The sequence below is a fragment of the Hyla sarda genome, chromosome 1, assembly GCF_029499605.1.
Source record: "Hyla sarda isolate aHylSar1 chromosome 1, aHylSar1.hap1, whole genome shotgun sequence".
Lineage (NCBI taxonomy): Eukaryota > Metazoa > Chordata > Amphibia > Anura > Hylidae > Hyla > Hyla sarda.
Genome location: NC_079189.1, coordinates 281,916,850 through 281,936,532, shown reverse-complemented (window position 1 = coordinate 281,936,532; position 19,683 = coordinate 281,916,850). Strand labels below are relative to the sequence as shown.

General features: G+C 43.7%; 1 protein-coding gene across 3 annotated transcripts in view; it reads left to right on the top strand.

Moving 5' to 3' along the window:
- The window catches only part of MATK (megakaryocyte-associated tyrosine kinase), a 96,923-nt gene that overhangs the window by 43,620 nt on the left and 33,620 nt on the right, over positions 1-19,683 (top strand). For all 3 annotated transcript variants that reach the window (XM_056573688.1, XM_056573678.1, XM_056573698.1), the window contains 2 exons: positions 6,297-6,390; positions 10,950-11,015. In XM_056573688.1, the coding sequence (XP_056429663.1) occupies positions 6,297-6,390; positions 10,950-11,015 (160 nt within the window). The remainder of the gene's footprint in view (positions 1-6,296; positions 6,391-10,949; positions 11,016-19,683) is intronic.

Below are 19,683 nucleotides of genomic sequence, written 5' to 3'. Positions count from 1 at the left end.
CATCTTGAAAAGTTTCCCCCCTCACATATACTAATGTGCCACAAACAGGAAGTTAATATCACCAACCATTCCCATTTTATTGAGGTGTATCCATATAAATGGCCCACCCTGTACATTGCAAAACATGGCATTAGGGCCAAACACCATGGGAGATTTTGATAACTCTCCCCTCATATTTATATAACCTCTGCACAGCAGTGCTTTCGGTCACTCAGCTGTCCATATTGACTGACTTGAATGAAGCTGCTCTGCAGTCCCCTGCATGGTGGATGGCAACAGAGGCAGCCCTAGACTTCGTGAGGCCTTAGGCGAAACCCAAATCCCCCCAAGAATGTAATAGTGTGGCAATGCATACAGTGCATGCATTGCCACACACCATTGGTGCACACAGGATTTTCTCAAATAAAATATATAATAATAATAATATGTTAAAGAAAATCCTACTTACAGTAAAAATTTAAATCATTCCCCTTAATTTTTTAATAAAGTAAAAAAAAAAAGTATAAACATAACTGATATTGCTGCACATATTATGTCAGAACTATTAAAAGATAACATTAATGAAACTGCGTGGTGAATGACTTACATGTAAAAAATGACCAATTGCCAGAAATATGTTTTTTGGTCATATCACATCCCCACAAAATATGCAATAAAAAGCAGTTGTCTGACCAATACTAATTTGATACCAATAAAAATTAAGATCATGGCACAAAAATTTGCCCCCATACACTACTCTATTCTGTATATAGTGATATGTGTCACTTCTTTACATTGAATATTATAGCATGTGACCTCTCTATACACTGTAATTACATTACTGCTAGTGCAAAAGGGTGACAGTATGTAGTGATGTGATCCCCACCTCCATCCCCTGAATTATACAGTATATCACTATATACTGTATATTTTGATATTATCACTCTTGTACTCTACATATAGCAGTGTATATGGACTCAAGCACTACTGTATACAGTGTACAAGAGTGTCACATCACACATTTTGGTATATACAGGCTGCCAGATCTTACAGTTGGCACCAGGTTGTCAGGGAGACCCTCAGCAGTGTTGGTGCAGGAATTGGAGCTGCAGATAGAATGGCTCCTCCCCAGCAGCTCCTCCCAGTCAGCCTTTCATTAGCCCAGCGTAGTGAAGAAAAAGTCCAGAGGAAAGTAAGATGCAGCTCCAGTCTTTTGCTTGCGGCCCCTTGCTCCCTTCCCCTATCTGCCAGAAAAATGCCTGTTTACAAGTCAGGCTGCCCGGCATAAAAAAAAAACATGTGGGCTGCTGTGTAACTCATGACACAGCTGCTGCTACGCCTGTTGTAGCCTGTGCCCATCTCACACAGGGGAGGGCGAGATAGGCAGCAGCGAGGCCTTAGGCGGCTGCCTTAAGCGCCTTATGGTAGAGCCACCTCTGGATGGCAAAGATGCCTCTGTGCAGAACAATGATGTGGACACAGTATCACCAGTGCTGTTTGGGATCGGTGTAGCTCCAATACATCGGACCCCCACAATTCTAACAATACCCTATTTCACACACACATAGGGTAAATTTGAGTATATTATACTACTCTACATGGCTCTGTACAACCTCTAATAATGTCACATTGTGGAGGTATTTACCCATTGAAGAGTTCTATACTTACCATTATTTAAAATGTTACCATAAAAAAAACTTTTGACGTGTCACATGGACATGTCAAAAGTTTAGCTAGGTCAGGGTCTCCGTCATGAGACCTTTTCTGATTTCTAGCCGGGTATAGCATGCAGCACCACACTTCACTCCTCGGCCCAGCATTTAGTCCATCTGAATTTATTTATTTATTTAAATAGCGCCTACAGATTCCGCAGCGCTTACAATTATGGGGTACAAACAAAGACAAGTATCAGACATAAAATTACACAATAACTATTCAAACAAGAGGTGTGGGGATATGTTGGGGATATGTTGAGGATATGTTGGGGATATGTTGGGGATATGTTGAGGATATGTTCAGGATATGTTGGGGATATGTTGGGGATATGTTGGGGATATGTTGGGGATATGTTGAGGCCAATTAGAGACTGTTATAGGCCTGTCTGAAGAGATGTGTTTTTAGGCCACGTTTGAAACTATGGATGTTGTTGTTGAGTCTGAGGGACTGAGGGATAGCATTCCAGAGAACTGGTGCAGCACGAGTGAAGTCTTGGAGACGGGAGTGAGAAGTTCGGATTATGAAGATGTTAGTGTGAGATCATTAGCAGATCGGAGAGAACGTGTAGGATGGTAGACGCAGATGAGAGAGGAGATGTAGGGAGGTGCAGCATTGCGGAGAGCTTTGTGTGTGAGACTGAGGATTTTGTACTGTATTCTGGACTGAATTGGTAACCAGTGTAGTGACTGACACAGGGAGGAGGCGTCGGTGTAGCGGCTGGAGAGGAAGATGAGTCTGGCTGCGGCATTAAGGATGGACTGGAGAGGAGAGAGTTTGGAGAAAGGAAGGCCTATTAGTAAAGAGTTACAGTAGTCGATGGGGGAATGAATCAAAGCAATAATGAGAGTTTTAGCAGTTTCAGTAGTGAGAAACGGGCGGATTCTTGAAATGTTTTTGAGATGCAGGTGACAAGTACGTGAAAGAGACTGAATATGGGGAGTGAAAGACAGATCAGAGTCAAGTATAACTCCAAGACAGCGAGCCTGCTGCCCGGGAGTTATGGTAGTACCACATACCGAGATGGAAATGTCAGGGTTAGGTACAGTATCAGTTGATGGAGAAAAGACAAGAAGTTCTGTTTTAGAAAGATTTATTTTCAGATATAAAGAGGACATGATGTCTGAGACGGCAGAGAGACAGTCACTGGTATTCTGTAGGAGTGCAGGGGTGATGTTGTTGGAGGAGGTATAGAGTTGGGTGTCATCAGCGTAGAGGTGGTACTGGAAACCAAATCTACTGATTGTTTTTCCAATGGGGGATGTGTAGAGTGAAAAGAGTAGAGGACCAAGGACCGATCCCTGGGGAACCCCGACAGCAAGGGGAAGAGGAGAAGAAGTAGAGCCAGAAAACGAGACGCTAAAGAAGCGGCCAGAGAGATAGGAGGAAAACCAGGCGAGAGCAGAGTCCTTGAGACCGATGGAGCGGAGACTACTGAGGAGGAGTTGGTGATCCACAGCTATGGAGCCCAACTACTGAAACAAGCTACGAAAGAGAAAAAAAGCGCGCTCCTAGTGCATTACCCAATTACATGGGAGTTTAGACTTGTTTAAATGGTTGTGCTTACTGGAATCAGCAGAGAGCACTGTCAGGTGTCAGCAGAGAGCACTGTGGGCAAGACAAAAAAGAAATTAAAAAAGAAAAGAATTTCCTCTGTAGCATACAGCTGCTAAAAAGTACTGGAAGGGTAAAGATTTTTTTTTTATAGAAGTCAATTACAAATCTGTTTAACTTTCTGGCACCAGCTGATTTAAAAAAAAAATGTTTTCCACCGGAGTACCCTTTAAAGCCCTGACATTGTAAAATGTGTTGATGACCACACAAACATTGCCTCTTATTCAGTACAAATACAAACGGAAGAAAACTCTACCAATGAGGCTCAGATAATGTAAAATTACTTTTACTCGATTTGTTCATAAAATTTTTTATCATATACATCAAAATATAAGTACAACATATGTGCAATTTAATATATACAATAGATCGCCTCAGCATAGACATACAGGACAATCATGCAGCAGATGTGCAAGGAGTGTCATGTGATGTAAACCTCAATAAACATAGGAGGGGGAGGGGATAGGGTACAGGTGAGTATTCTGACCAATAAATGACCCTGCATATTCTAACCCTTACCCTCACTAATAATAAGAATGGATAGGGGAGAGGATAAGTTCAAGGTACCACTGAGGTTTGATAATTTTGTGGAAGCCACATGTACATAAATTCTCATACTCCATATTCCAATGCGTTTCTCCCATATATTTCAAATGGGTTCATCAGGGTGGGAGGAGAAATTGCCATAAGTGCACAGATAGTTAATCACCAATAGAAATGCTTGAGGCAGAAGTAGAAGTTAAAAGTAAAAAGTCACAGTCTAATGATGCCGTATATAAGTAATGGGGTCAGTCATGAAGATGAGAAATAGTCACTTAGATGACAAGCAGTCTATCCATAAATACATTTACATATAGATAAATAATCTTTCAAAGATTTTCACAGTTCCTTAACATTAAATAGTGTTTACAGTTCCTTGTGAAGGTCACTGTATTCAATGTAAGCATTCTTGTGAAAAAGCTTGTATTGATGAAAAGGGTTTGTAAGCCCTGGGATATTATGATGATCCCAAATGAATCTGTGTAGGGAAATTGGCCCAAACCACTTAATTTTTAAGTAATAATGTGAATCTAAATGATATATAAAAAGTATTATAGATACCTTTCATTCAATGGACAGGACAATATTGGGTATCATGGATAGACGTGACCCCCATTAAATGTTGCTGAAAAATACACAATGTGGAGAAAATACCCATAATTAACATATACTGTTCATAATAAAGGTTTATGAATTGCCCCAAAAAGTGAACTTTCTTACCCAGCCAGAACTGATGATACAGCTAATACATTGTAGCAGCAGATATACATATAGACGTGACCCCCCCCCCCCATTAAATGTTGCTGAAAGATACATAATAAGTAACATAAACTCGTCATAGTAAAAATGTAAATTGCACCAAAAGTGACTTTTCTTACCCAGCCAGAAATTATGATGTGGTTAATACATTATGACGGTGGTACCTCTGATGTCAGGCATACCAGGTACCCCCGATGTAAGGCATACGATAACAGAGGGATAACGAAAAATCAACCGGAGGGCTAAATTATAGAGACCCTGCTAGAAAGAGTTTACAGAGAATCGCAAGAGGCAAGGATAGGTTCCAGCAGAAAAGCAGTGTAACACTTACCAGACTGTGACCACGGAACAACAAGGAAGTGTGGCCGGCGGTGAAGACAGACGCCGTGTGTCTGGTTAAAATATCTGATAACCCAAAAAACAATACCAGATATAAGCAAAAAATAGTATTAATGAAGTATTACACCATAGACTGTGTCTGGGAGTGATAGAGATAAATAATACTAATAAATGAATCCCTATAAAAAAGGGGACGATGTAGTCAGATACATAATCCTAAAAAGATGGTATGTAATGGTTGATAATTAAGTGATGCAAGCAGGCAAGCGTAAAGTCATGGGGGGGGGGGGGGGATTTATCAAAGCTGTCTATGTCCCGCATCAATATAGACCAAACTACACAGCGTTAGGCCGGTCTATTGTGCGCCTAATTTATCAAAATGCACAAGACTCTTGATAAATTCTGCGCACGGACTTCGGAATCTATGCTTTAGACTGTATTTAAAACTGCTCCAGTATGGTCTGACATTTCAGCGTATTTTGGGCAGATGCGACCTGTCGCTGAAAAGTCGCTTTCGATAAATTCAGCACCAATGCATTTTTCCGTCTAAAATAGACTAGAATGCATCATGCTCTAAAAATCCTCTAAAGCAAAAGTCGCAGAAAAGTCGCACATATTTAGACCGCGACTTTCTGTGCGACAAATTTAGACAGGAAAAACCAGTCTAAGGGTGCATTCCCACAGGGCGTATACGCAGCGTATTTGACGCTGCGCAAAATTTATGGCAGCAGTGGGAAATACGCTGCGTATCCCTTGCTCACCATACACACAGGGCTTTCCGGCGGCAGCCCTATGTGTGTAGTGAGTTTTGGAGGCGGAGCCATATGCCATATGCCATATGCCTCCAAAACTCACTGCACACATAGGGCTGCCGCCGGAAAGCCCTGTGTGTATAGTGAGCAAGGGATACGCAGCGTATTTCCCGCTGCTGCCATAAATTTTACGCAGCGTCAAATACGCTGCGTATACGCCCTGTGGGAACGCACCCTTAATCCTTTGATAAATCTCCCCCATGGAGTATTAAGTAATATAATGAAAAGCAAGGGTATCTTATTCAGAACAACCTGCTGGAGTGTCCGACCTAAATTCTACTAATGGCAAGTATTAATATACTGCAATACATATGTACCATACAGTAGTATACGTATTGCCCATGGCTCTACAGTGTGGAGGGACGCCATGTGCATCCATACAAGTTCAGAGCACAAGCCTTCACCATCCAAATAAGGCCTTAGATTGTAATGATAAAATGCCTAGAGCTCCTCATCTCTCTCTAGTTGGTGCTGACCATCTTTTTCACCTGTGTTGTGGAGGTGCAGTTGTGCTGTAATATTTATTTGTTTTATTTTCAGTACTATATGGTTAACCAGGGAGTTCTCGCCACTAAGCTAATGAAACCTAAAACAAAACAAGGAGCAAAGTCAGCAGAAGAGGAACTTGCAAAAGGTGTGTGCCTTCTCATAATGTTGGATTCAGTTTCATGCATGATTTCACACCTGCAGGGCAGGATTGGAATTCCAGGTAGGCCGCCCGCCACGGCAGTGCCAATGTACCTTAGCCCATATAGGAGCCGGAGGCAAAAGCTAAAGTGCCTCACTACGTTCTACGTCATCTAGGGGAGAAGCATCTGGCTGGCTGCGAAAGGTATCTCTGTTCCAATGCAAACGGATCGGGACGCAGAGTGGGAGCAATGAATGAAAGCCGGAGGCGGTAAAACTTTAACTTTTGCATCCTGCTCCTACAGCAGCAGCAGTTGGGTTCCCCCGGAATCTCCTGTTTGGAGTCCCAGTTCTCCAGCACAGGGGCACGTCACAACCCCCCACCCGAAGCAGAGGCCGCCACACCCTATCCATAAAGCTCTAAGGGAGAGCTGAAGATTGCCGAACGGCTTTCTCATAGAGCTAAATGGAGGGGGTGTGGCGGCCTCCGCTTCGGGCGGGGGGTTGTGACGTGCCCCTGTGCTGGAGAACAGGGGTTCCAAACAGGAGATTGCGGGGGCCCCAGCGCTCAGACCCCCTGCGATCTAAAACTTATCCCCTATCCTTTGGATAGGGGATATGTTTTCTTCATGATACTTACAGTAACCTTTAACTCCCTTCTTACATACTAGGCTACCTAACTTACTGGCTGCCTACCTACGTACCTGGCTACCTAACTACCTATATACCTGGCTGCGTAACAATCTACAGTACCTACATAAATACCTAGCTACCTACCTACATACCTGACCACCAACCTATATTACGTTAGCGTTGTTACAATTTGGAGGAGGTTGAAGTTGGAAAATTTTCCCTAGGGCCCATGTGATACTAGTTAAACCCCTGGCTGCAAGACTCTAAAGTTTTTGCTGACTGGCCTGGTTTTCAGGCAGGGCACAGCATCAAGTCAGTAATACACTGAAATGGAAGCTTGACAAATTAAATGCCAGGCTTCCCTCACAGGCTGCAGTGCTTAGAACCTGTGTAGTGAAAGCCTGGTATTTGTGGGGCAGGTATGGAGTTTTTTCCAGGGCTGTATTTTTTTTTATCCCCAGTCCGGCCCTGCACACCTGTAATGTCCCATCACGGGGTTAAGGCTTGAGCATTGGATGATGTCAGCCACTTTAACCCCTTAACGACGCAGGACGTATATTTACGTCCTGCGCCGGCTCCCGCGATATGAAGCGGGATCGCGCCGCGATCCTACATCATATCTCGGCGGTCCCGGCGCTCATCAACGGCTGGGACCCTCGGCTAATACCACACATCGCCGATCGCGGCGATGTGCGGTATTAACCCTTTAGAAGCGGCGGTCAAAGCTGACCGCCGCTTCTAAAGTGAAACTGAAAGTATCCCGACTGCTCAGTCGGGCTGTTCGGTACCGCCGCGATGAAATCGCGGCGTCCCAAACAGCTGATCGGACACCGGGAGGGCCCTTACCTGCCTCCTCGGTGTCCGATCGACGAATGACTGCTCCGTGCCTGAGATCCAGGCAGGAGCAGTCAAGCGCCGATAATGCTGATCACAGGCGTGTTAATACACGCCAGTGATCAGCATAGGAGATCAGTGTGTGCAGTGTTATAGGTCCCTATGGGACCTATAACACTGGAAAAATTTTTTTTTAAAAAAGTGTTAATAAAGGTCATTTAACCCCTTCCCTAATAAAAGTTTGAATCCCCCCCCTTTTCCCATAAAAAAAATAAAACAGTGTAAAAAATAAATAAAATAAACATATGTGGTATCGCCGCATGCATAAATGTCCGAACTATAAAAATATATCATTAATTAAACCGCACGGTCAATGGCGTACGCGCAAAAAAATTCCAAAGTCCAAAAAAGCGTATTTTGGTCACTTTTTATACCATTAAAAAAATGAATAAAAAGTGATCAAAAAGTCCGATCAAAACAAAAATCATACCGATAAAGACTTCAGATCACGGCGCAAAAAATGAGTCCTCATACCGCCCCCTACGTGGAAAAATAAAAAAGTTATAGGGGTCAGAAGATGACATTTTTAAACGTATAAATTTTCCTGCATGTAGTTATGATTTTTTCCAGAAGTGCGACAAAATCAAACCTATATAAGTAGGGTATCATTTTAACCGTATGGACCTACAGAATAATGATAAAGTGTAATTTTTACCGAAATATGCACTGCGTAGAAACGGAAGCCCCCAAAAGTTACAAAATGGTGTTTTTTATTTTTATTTTGTCGCACAATGATTTTTTTTTCCGTTTCGCCGTGCATTTTTGAGTAAAATGACTAATGTCACTGCAAAGTAGAATTGGGGGTAAGGAGGAAAAAACGAAAGTGCAAAAACGGAAAAACCCTGAGTCCTTAAGGGGTTAAGTGAAAAGGTGTATTTTTGTTAGAAAAGTTGATTTGTGCTGTTTACTCCCTGTTGTAGTCAGTTACTGCCAGGCATGAGGGAGTTACACTTTTATATACACCCACACAATTAACAGTGCTGCAGGGGGACACACATAAGGAACACTGCCATCTAGTGGCCATTTTCCAATGCCACACTCTTCATAGAGAGCTATCTTAGGCAATTTGAGACAGCGTTCATAAAACCCTAGACTCCAGCTAAGTATGAGTCCGAGAGAGACTAAAGTCAGCCCACTGACAAAAAAACAAAGAGCTAGCATAAGAGGGAAATTGCATGGACTCTTTGGCACAACAAACTGGACGTCTGGCCTACAAGTCTTGGTTTCGGGCATTCACCTGTGAAAGGAACTTCTCATCTAGATGCCCCAAAGCAGATGTGTCATAGCTGTGCCAAGTAAGTTGGTGTGGGATCCCTTTGCAGAACACACTTGGAGAGATCCTATATAGTAATCCATACAGTAGGCCTTGAGCTAGGAAAGGCCAATATCTACTAGTCAAGTCAGCAATGCCAGAAACAAGTCAAGCTATACCTTAAAGGCACCATGGATAGATTAAGCGTCTATTCACATGGTGGAATTCTGCCTCAAATTAAAGCACTCTGATTCACACTTCTGAATTTCCGTTAGACGAAATTCAGAAGTGTGAAAGGGAGTGTGGATTTCCATAGAAGTTTATGGGCTGAAATTTGAGGCGTAATTCTGCAAGTGGATTTCCGAAAGCGGAAATTCTGCCGTGTGAATAGACCCTAAGACCTCTGAGACCACAGCTATAAGAAGCAAGAAGCAGATTCCCTATAGTGTCACACAGTAGCAGCACCTCTCCTCTGCACACACATGGATACCTCGTTTAAGCGGGAGTGAGTGGGAGTCAGTGGGAGCATAAAAGAACTGTTTTTGTATTTCATGAAAGACATTCCAAATTGTGTTATCCTGCATCTATACCACCAAGGGCCTTCCAACTTCCATCTGCCAGTACACAGTACAGGGGCACACCCTAAAGATATCCCGCTACCACTACCATCCAGTGCAGACCCTTCAATGAAAGTCTTTGTGTGCCTAGGGAGCATTTACATGGAATTGCTGTACCACGTACACCATGAGTGATACCACAGTAACTTCTCACATGTAGCACCACAAGTCCCAGCAGCAGACCCCCTGGGTCTCCAAACACACACACACCCTACCCTACTAGTTTGTAGAAGCAGGAGCTTTAAAACTGTGATGTATATTTACTCTGGCGCACATCCTAAAGCAGTGGATTAGAGCGTGTGAGATTAGAAATATTATCCTATGTTTATATTAGTATAAAATATAAAGCAGAAAAATTGTCACAGCCATAATAAAAAGTACTGTTCTGTGGAGTCAATCTTTGGGAATTGTATTATTCTATTACTACTATTTAAACTGCATTCTGTACAAATTGAAGTCATTCACTGAACAGATGGGAAATTGTATAGAATTACCCTTTCACCATGGTCATCAGAACACAGACGTGTATTTGAATGTATATAGCATATTGTCAGGATAGAGGCACATTGCAACATTAAAAATATGCTGAGAGATCATTATGGCTCATGGGCACATCGCACTGCTGCCCTGTTTTATTATATGATCCAGTCATAATTTAAAGGGGTGCTCCCCTGGAAAAAGGTTTTTTTAAATCAACTGGTGCCAGTTAAACAGATTTGTAAATTACTTCTATCAAAAAATCTTAATTCTTTCAGTACTTATCAGTTGCTGTATGCTTCACAGGAAGTTCTTTTCTTTATGAATTTCTTTTCTGTCTGACCACAGTGCTCTCTGCTGACACCTCTGTCGATTTTAGGAACTGTCCAGTTTGCTGTGGGGATTTGCTCTTACTCTGGACAATTCCTAAAACGGACAGAGATGTCAGCAGAGAGCACTGTGGTCAGACAGAAAGGAAATTCAAAAAGAAAAGAACTTCCTGTGTAGCATACATCAGCTGAAAAGTACTGGAAGGATTAAGATTTTTTAATAGAAGTAAAAAATCTGTTTAACTTTCTGACACCAGTTGAATAAAAAATTTTTTTTCCAGTGGTCCAGTGGAGTACCCATTTAAAGCAGTATCAATGACATAGCTTGCCTCTTTGAAACCATAAACTTTTCTCTTGTTTACAGCTGGATGGTTGCTCAATGTTCAGCACTTGATCTTCAGAGAGAAGATTGGAGAGGGAGAGTTTGGAGGTAAAGTTTGATAATAGAAGACTGTTAGGGCCTACCCACAATATGAAATCTTTGAGTGGAGATTCCACCTTTAGCACTCGCCTGCAAAACAAGCTGGCACTAGGATCACTTGAAAATGCATCTCAATAGATAGCAATCCATTTCAGAGCCGATTCTGCAGAAAGAATCAAAAAGGGGTTCAGAATTTACGTAGTGTGAATGGTGCAGCAAAATCCAATTGAAAACATTGTTGCAAAACTACCACTCTCAACAAATCCTGCTAGGAATTGTAGTTGTGCAACAGCTGAAGGTCCACAGTTTGACGACATAGGGGATATATTACCAGGGCCGGCCTTAGGTGTTCAGGCAGTATAGTTCCCCACATTAGGTGCAGTATAGTTCCCCCACATTAAGTGCAGTATAGTTCCCCCACATTAGGTGCCGTATAGTTCCCCACATTAGGTGCAGTATAGTTCCCCCACATTAGGTGCCGTATAGTTCCCCACATTAGGTGCAGTATAGTTCCCCCACATTAGGTTGGCAGTATAGTTCCCCCACATTAGGTGCAGTATAGTTCCCCTACATTAGGTTGGCAGTATAGTTCCCCCACATTAGGTGCAGTATAGTTCCCCACATTAGGTGCAGTATAGTTCCCCAAATAAGGTAGTAGCAGGTTCCCCACATTAGGTAGAAGCAGGTTCCCCACATTAGGTAGAAGCAGTTTCCCCACATTAGTTAGAAGCAGGTTCCCCACATTAGGTAGTAGCAGGTTCCCCACATTAGGTAGTAGCAGGTTCCCCACATTAGGTAGAAGCAGGCTCCCCACATTAGGTAGAAGCAGGTTCCCCACATTAGTTAGAAGCAGATTCCCCACATTAGGTAGTCGCAGGTTCCCCACATTAGGTAGTCGCAGGTTCCCCACATTAGGTAGTAGCAGGTTCCCCACATTAGGTAGGGGCAGGTTCCCCACATTAGGTAGGGGCAGGTTCCCCACATTAGGTAGTAGTAGCAGGTTCCCCACATTAGGCTGAAGCAGGTTCCCCACATTAGGTAGTAGCAGGTTCCCCACATTAGGTAGTAGCAGGTTCCCCACATTAGGTAGTAGCAGGTTCCCCACATTAGATAGTAGCAGGTTCCCCACATTAGGTAGTAGCAGGTTCCCTATATTAGGTAGTCGCAGGTTCCCCACATTAGGTAGTCGCAGGTTCCCCACATTAGGTAGAAGCAGGTTCCCCACATTAGGTAGAAGCAGGTTCCCCACATTATGTAGAAGCAGGTTCCCCACATTAGGTAGAAGCAGGTTCCCCACATTAGGTAGAACCAGGTTCCCCCCCCCCCCCCCCGGACTCACACACACACACACACAGACAGACACTCCCCCCCACACACAGACAGACAGACACCCACACATGCACACAAACATAGACACACTTACCTGTCCTGCGCTGCATTCCCCTCTCTGGCGTCGGCCTGACGAGTGACGTCACTGACGTCCTCCTGTGCGGGTCTGCGGAGGGACGTCACATGTGCGACGTCCCTCTTCAGACTCGGGCCGGCCAGCCAACCAGAGACGCGGAGGAGGGCGGAGTAAGTGAAACCTCCCTGTGTAATGAAGAAAACTATGCCCTCCGCATAGGGACACTGTTGAGGGAGGGTAGTGGGAATGTAATGAGAGGGAGCGGCCTGCAAAGCAGAAAACTGTGTCCCTGTGCGGAGGGTCACATTCCGCTACAGGGCACAGTTTTCTTAATTACACCGGCATTTAGCGCTGCTTGCCCGAAGCAGCGCTGAAAGTCTGAAGAAGTTACCTGTCCGGGACATCACACCGGAACTGGACGTCGGGCAATACAAATTACATTTTCCTGGTGCGAGCTGTGTCGGCCACCCGGCACCCCTGTTACTTTGGCGCCCTGTGCGGCCGCACAGCTCGCACACCCCTAAGGCCAGCCCTGTATATGACCCATATATCTACTAGGTCAGTGATTCCCAACCAGTGTGCCTCCAATCGGTGCATATACCGTATATAACCATATACTGGGAGTTGAACAGCTAGAGGTAAACACTGTCCTAGGTCTTCAAACTTCAACCTCCAGTTGTTGCATAACTATAACACCCAGTATACCCAGACAGCCAACTTCCAACTTTTGCAACAGCTGGAGGTCCACAGTTTGGACACCACCAATATATTCACACCGCTCCTCTTGCCTCTCCTATGCTGTTAGAATTTATGAGGTGTACTGGTTGTGGGGCTCCCCTCAGTAGGTCCCGCAGTCATACTTGCCTACTAGCAATCATTTTGAGGGAGGATGGGAATCCAGCATGTCTAGAATGATATGGTTTGTGGCACAGCCCAGGTGCCCCTAATAACAATACCATCAGAGTGCCCCCCCATTAACCTTGCCAGTAGAGCTATCACAATAAGTAGTGTATGGCCCCTTTCACACTATAAAATTCAGCCTTTAAAAGATCCGTTATAAACATCCGTTAGAAAAGCCTCAATAACGGATGTTAAACGTCCGTTACAAAATCCCATTCAAGTCTATGGGATTTTTCGATTATCCATTATGACCCGTTATAGCCCGTCATGAATAACGGACGTTATTTGTGACGGAAGAAAAAACGGCACATGCACAAATTTTTCTTCTGTCACAAGAAACGGGTAAATTAACTGCAGTTATTTTTAACATTGAAGTCTATGGCAAACGGATAAGCCTTTATGTCATCCGTTTACCCCTGGATTATAATATCCGTCATTACTTCTGAGCATGCTCAGAAGAGGTGGCATCAGCAGACTCCTGCAGTGCTGAGGGACTACTAATACTCCCATCATGGAACAGACTTGTTTCCATGATGGGAGTAGTAATTCCCTGGCTGCGGGAGTCTGCAGACAGCTGGGGAGACTACATTAGTGTTTGTTCTACTACCCCCATCATGGAACAGAGTCTGTTTACTAAGCAGGGAAGCGGGCGGCATGCTCCGCAACCTTGCGATGTATGGTGTGTTTTAACTTTCATTCTTAAATCCCCCGCGGGGAGCCCTGAATGGCCGGTACTGAGGAGCCAATCAGGGCTCTCAGCGGGAGATTTAAAAATGAAAATTATGAGTAGCAGAGGGCCCTATTTATATTAAAAGCACTTTGGGGGCATGATATATAGCGCTGCAGGGGGGGGGAGACATATAGGCTATATATCTAGCCCCCCAGTGCATTAATAAAGATTTGACCCCCGCCAGTGCATTTATAAATATATATCCCCCGCCGTCACATTAAATATATCCCCGCCGGCGCATTAATGAATGTATAACCCCCGCCGGAACATTAATAAATGTATACCCCCCCCGCCGGCGCAAGTAACCCCCGCAGCGCATGTATAATGTACTGTGGCAGGCTGCCATCTATATACATATGTGGCGCTGCGCTACGAATGAAAGGTATATTAAAATTAGCAGCACATATAGTGCCGGCAGCCTGCTAATAGAGATACCTTTCATTCATAGCGCAGCGCCAGCAAATGTATATAGAAGCTATAGAAGCACTGGGGGAGGGGGGGGGGTGCAGACATACAGCTTTATCTGCCCCCCACAGCGCATATGTATACATATGCTGGCGCTGTGCTATGAATGAAAAGTATTTCTATCAGCAGCATCGAGCCGGCCGATGCTGCTGCTAGAATGCTTTTCATTGATAGCGCAGCCCGGCATATGTATATAGATGGCAGCCTGCGACAGTACATTATACATGCGCTGCGGGGGGTATACACTCATTAATGCGCTCATTAATACACATTTATTAATGCACTGGCGGGGAGTATATATTTAATGTGCCGGCAGGTGACATGTATTAATAAATGTGCTGGCAGGGGTCATATCTTTATTAATGCGCTGGGGGGGGGGCTAGATATATAGGCTATAAGTCTCCCCCCCCCCCCCCCCCCCCCGAAGCGCTATATATCTTGCCCACCACTGCGCTTTTAATATACATATGGACCCCCTGCTACTCTGCTACTCACAATTTTCATTTTTAAATCTTCCGCTTGGAGCCCTGATTGGCTCCTCAGTACCGGCCATTCAGGGCTCCCCACGGGGGATTTAAAAATGAAAGTTAAAACACACGATACATCGCAGGGTTGTGGACCATGCCGCCTGCTCCCCTGCTTAATAACTTCAGATCGCATCGGGTCTCAGAGGTGTGATCAATCCCTCAGCCCCTGTACTACAACCCCCATCATGGAATATACTCTATTCTATGATGGGGGTTGTAGTACAAACACTAATGTAGCCTCCCCATCTGTCTACAGACTCCTGCAGCCAGGGAATTACTACTCCCACCATGGCAAGAAGTCTGTTCCATGATGGGAGTAGTAGTAGTCCCGGCTGTGGGAGTCTGTAGGCAGAGGTGTTATGGCCGTACCTGAGGGATAACAGGTCTTAACGGATGAATATTTATTCAGCTGTTAGCACCCGTTATTTCATCCGTTATACATCCGATTTCACACAGAAAACGGACGTTTAATAACGGATGAATGCTCATAGTGTGAAAGAAGCCTAAGCATACAGAGTAAGAGAAATCATGAAGCACCAAAGTTTTGACATTTGTGTTAAATTACCTGAAAAACAGAGAACCTATATATCAGCTCCAAAAATGTTGATGCTAAAACTCAAGAGATTAACCCAAGATTAAAACCTATCGACAGAATAGGTAACAACCAATCAGATCGCTTCTTTCATTTTTCAGAGGCCCTTTCAAAAATGAAAGAAGCAATCTGATTGGTTTCATTTAATGAACCCCCCCAAATCATCTGGTGAATGCAGTGAGAGGAAACTGCAGCTGGACTGACCTGGTTATGGACATTGTAGGGTAAGCAAAAAGCCCCCTGTTCTGTGTTTCACCACAGGGCACCTGTCTTCTCATCCAAACTAAAGACTCTGAAGTACGGTGGCGGACATTACACAGCTCAGTCTGTTTCAGTTACGCTGCAGAGCAGGACTTGTAAGGGCCTCATCTCTCCTATGTGCACTAATGGCTATTAGGGAGAAGACAAGGGGGTGGGCTGCAGGTGTGCGAGGAGGTGGGTAGGGAAGATCCACATTGCATTGCTTTTCATGCTATACTGTTATCATTTTATTTTCTTATGTCTGATTGTTCATTTGTTATTTTCTATATAAAGTTAGTTCCAGTTAGGCTGTGTCAGTCTTATTGCATCAAGTATGTTCTCAGTGGGACACCACATCCCTACCCAGGATGCCCTGCTGGGTGGAGACACTACCGCAGACATCTACCCCAGCATCTATCTATCCCAGATAGTGGAGGCTCAGGATCCGCCTGCTGGGAGTAGTGAGGTAACTAGGGTAAGGGACCTCAGAGACGTTAAGGGTCACCTCCAACACCCCGCTTGACCAGAAATCATTTGTTTTGTTGTGTTTTTCTTATTGTGTATTCTCAGTTAACTGCACTGAGGAAATCTCATATTAGAGTATGTGGAAGATTAAAAAGAGACAATGACAACTCTAGTGTTCATTTGATAGGCCTACAGTATATAAATAAAGTATAGACAAACAGAGGCAGTCAAAAAAAAATATGAAGGAAAAAAAAGATAGAATGCATGCACTATTTACTATATGTATACCTTTGCTATACCCAGCTTTTCCAATCTAAACAGCAGTGTTTGAGTTCGTGGATCGAAAGACCCATTGGCTGCTGAAGACCCATTGGCCATGGTGCACATTGGCACCAATGACAAAGTTAGAGGTAGATGCAGGCCTCCCAACTGTCCCAGATCTGGCTAGATATTCCAACTTTTAGGGTGATGACCTGCCGTCCCAACTCCCACATGTCCTGCATTTAACTGTAAATGCCTCCTACTGAAGCGTCTACAGTTAAATGTGCCGCTTGGTGGGAAGTTTGACAGGGTGAAGAGCCATTGGCTTCTCACCCTGTCAATCACTCAATCACCCTGTCTGTGGCTGCAGTAAGCCAGCAGACATAAATGGCTGAACCCTTCCTATGCTCTCCGGCACATGAGTGATGTCATCAGAGGCGCAGAGGAAGAAGAGAGAACAGAAGAAGCCTGCTGAGGGAGCGGACAGAGGAAAAGTACAAGAGCAGCAAGGTAAGTATGCGGGGGTGGGGGACTGCTGCTTATCTAATGTGGAGGAACTGCTGTCTATCTAATGTGGAGGAACTGCTGCCTGCCTATTGTGGATAAAACAGCTGCCTATTTAATGTGGAGGAACTGCTGCCTACCTCATTTGGGAAAAACTGTTGCCTACATAAAGTGGGGGACTGCTGCCTACCTATTGTGGGTAAAACCGCTGCCTACCTTATGTGGGGAAAGAAAACTTCTGTATACCTTATGTGGAGGAACTGCTGCCGATCTAATGAGGGGGAACTGCTTCCTATCTTTTGTGGGAAAAACCTCTGCCTACCTAATGTGGGTAAAATGACTGCCTGCCTAATGTCAGGAAACTGCTGCCTATCTAATGTGGGGAAAACTTTTGCCTAGCTTATTTGGGGGAACTGCTGTATAGCTAATTTGGGTGAACTGCTGCCCAACTAATGTGGAGGACATCTGATGCCTTCCTAATTTGGGTGAAAACTGCTGTTTACCTAATTTGGGAACTGCTGCTTACTTAATGTTGGGGCAAAAATGCTGCCTACCTAATGTGGGGCAAAAATGCTGCCAACCTAATGTGGGGAAAGGCTACCTACCTAATGTGAGGGACTTCTGCTGCCTACCTAATGTGGGAGACTTCTGCTGCCTACCTAATGTGGGAGACTTCTGCTGCCTACCTAATGTGGGAGACTTCTGCTGCCTACCTAATGTGGGAGACTTCTGCTGCCTACCTAATGTGGGGGACTATCTACTGTGTTCCTGTCTGGGTAATATAGGGACAAACTACCAAGCTAATAGGGGAGCTACCTACTACCTAAATAGCTTATATTGGGATTTTCATACATGGGAGAGCTATCTGGGGAATTTACCTACAGGGGCAACTCTCTCTGGTTGCACCCTACCTACCTGGGGCACCTATGTGATAGGGGAAACTACCTGAAGGACACTCTGTACCTACAGGAGCAACCTTCCTATTGGATGAGGCTTAGGACTTTTCCCCAACCCACATATCTACCCACATTATTGGCACTTGGAAAATGTATTTTGAAATGTATTTTTCCAGCAGTTTCTGCAGAGATGAGTTGTAGCTGGAAGAAATCATCATGACTGTTTGTGCTGGATGGATCTCAGGGACATTATAGATACAGGTATTAGATTTACCACCAAACAGGCTCCCAATTTACCATCTACATTATCCCTGTCCCATGAACAACAATTAGTATGTATCAAAACCCACCTGGTTCAGTACACAGGGGTGTTTTAGATGCAGAGGAAACCGATGCAGTTGTTGCAAGTTGATTAATCAGACTAACTAAATAAATAGCCCCGTAGATTTTATCAGCTATAAAATAAAATCATTTATAAACTGTAATACTACTTGGGATATCTATTATGTTTTCTGTAAGGAGTGTAAATTAGGTTTTGTCGAAAGCACATACAGACTTCTTAAAGATACAATGAGAGAACATCTCTATGATGCATCCAACCTTGATGCCAAAAATCCATCCAATGTATCTAAACCTCCATGCTGGAAATGCTAAAAGTCTTGTAGTTACTGGCATGGAAGAGTCCTTAACCCCTTAAGGACCCAGCCATTTTACACCTTAGGACCCGGCCATTTTTTGAACTTCTGACCACTGTCACTTTAAACATTAATAACTCTGGAATGCTTTTACTTATCAATCTGATTCCGAGATTGTTTTTTCGTGACATATTCTACTTTAACATAGTGGTAAAATTTTGTGGTAACTTGCATCCTTTCTTGGTGAAAAATCCCAAAATTTGATGAAAAATTTGAAAATTTAGCATTTTTCTAACTTTGAAGCTCTCTGCTTGTAAGGAAAATGGATATTCCAAATATTTATTTTATTTTATTCACAAATACAATATGTCCACTTTATGTTTGCATCATAAAATTGATGAGTTTTTACTTTTGGAAGACACCTGAGGGCTTCAAAGTTCAGCAGCAATTTTCCAATTTTTCACAAAATTTTCAAACTCACTATTTTTCAGGGACCAGTTCAGGTTTGAAGTGGATTTGAAGGGTCTTCATATTAGAAATACCCCACAAATGACCCCATTATAAAAACCGCACCCCCCAAAGTATTCAAAATGACATTCAGTCAGCGTTTTAACCCTTTAGGTGTTTCACAGGAATAGCAGCAAAGTGAAGGAGAAAATTCACAATCTTCATTTTTTACACTTGCGTTTTCTTGTAGACCCAATTTTTGAATTTTTACAAGGGGTAAAAGGAGAAAATTTATACTTGTATTTGTAGCCCAATTTCTCTCGAGTAAGCACATACCTCATATGTCTATGTAAAGTGTTCGGCGGGCGCAGTAGAGGGCTCAGAAGGGAAGGAGCGACAAGGGGATTTTGGAGAGTACGTTTTTCAGAAATGGTTTTTGGGGGGCATGTTGCATTTAGGAAGCCCCTATGGTGCCAGAACAGCAAAAAAAAAAAACACATGCCATACCATTTTGGAAACTAGACCCCATGAGGAACGTAACAAGGAATTAAGTGAGCCTTAATACCCCACAGGTGTTTCACGACTTTTGCATATGTAAAAAAATAAAAAT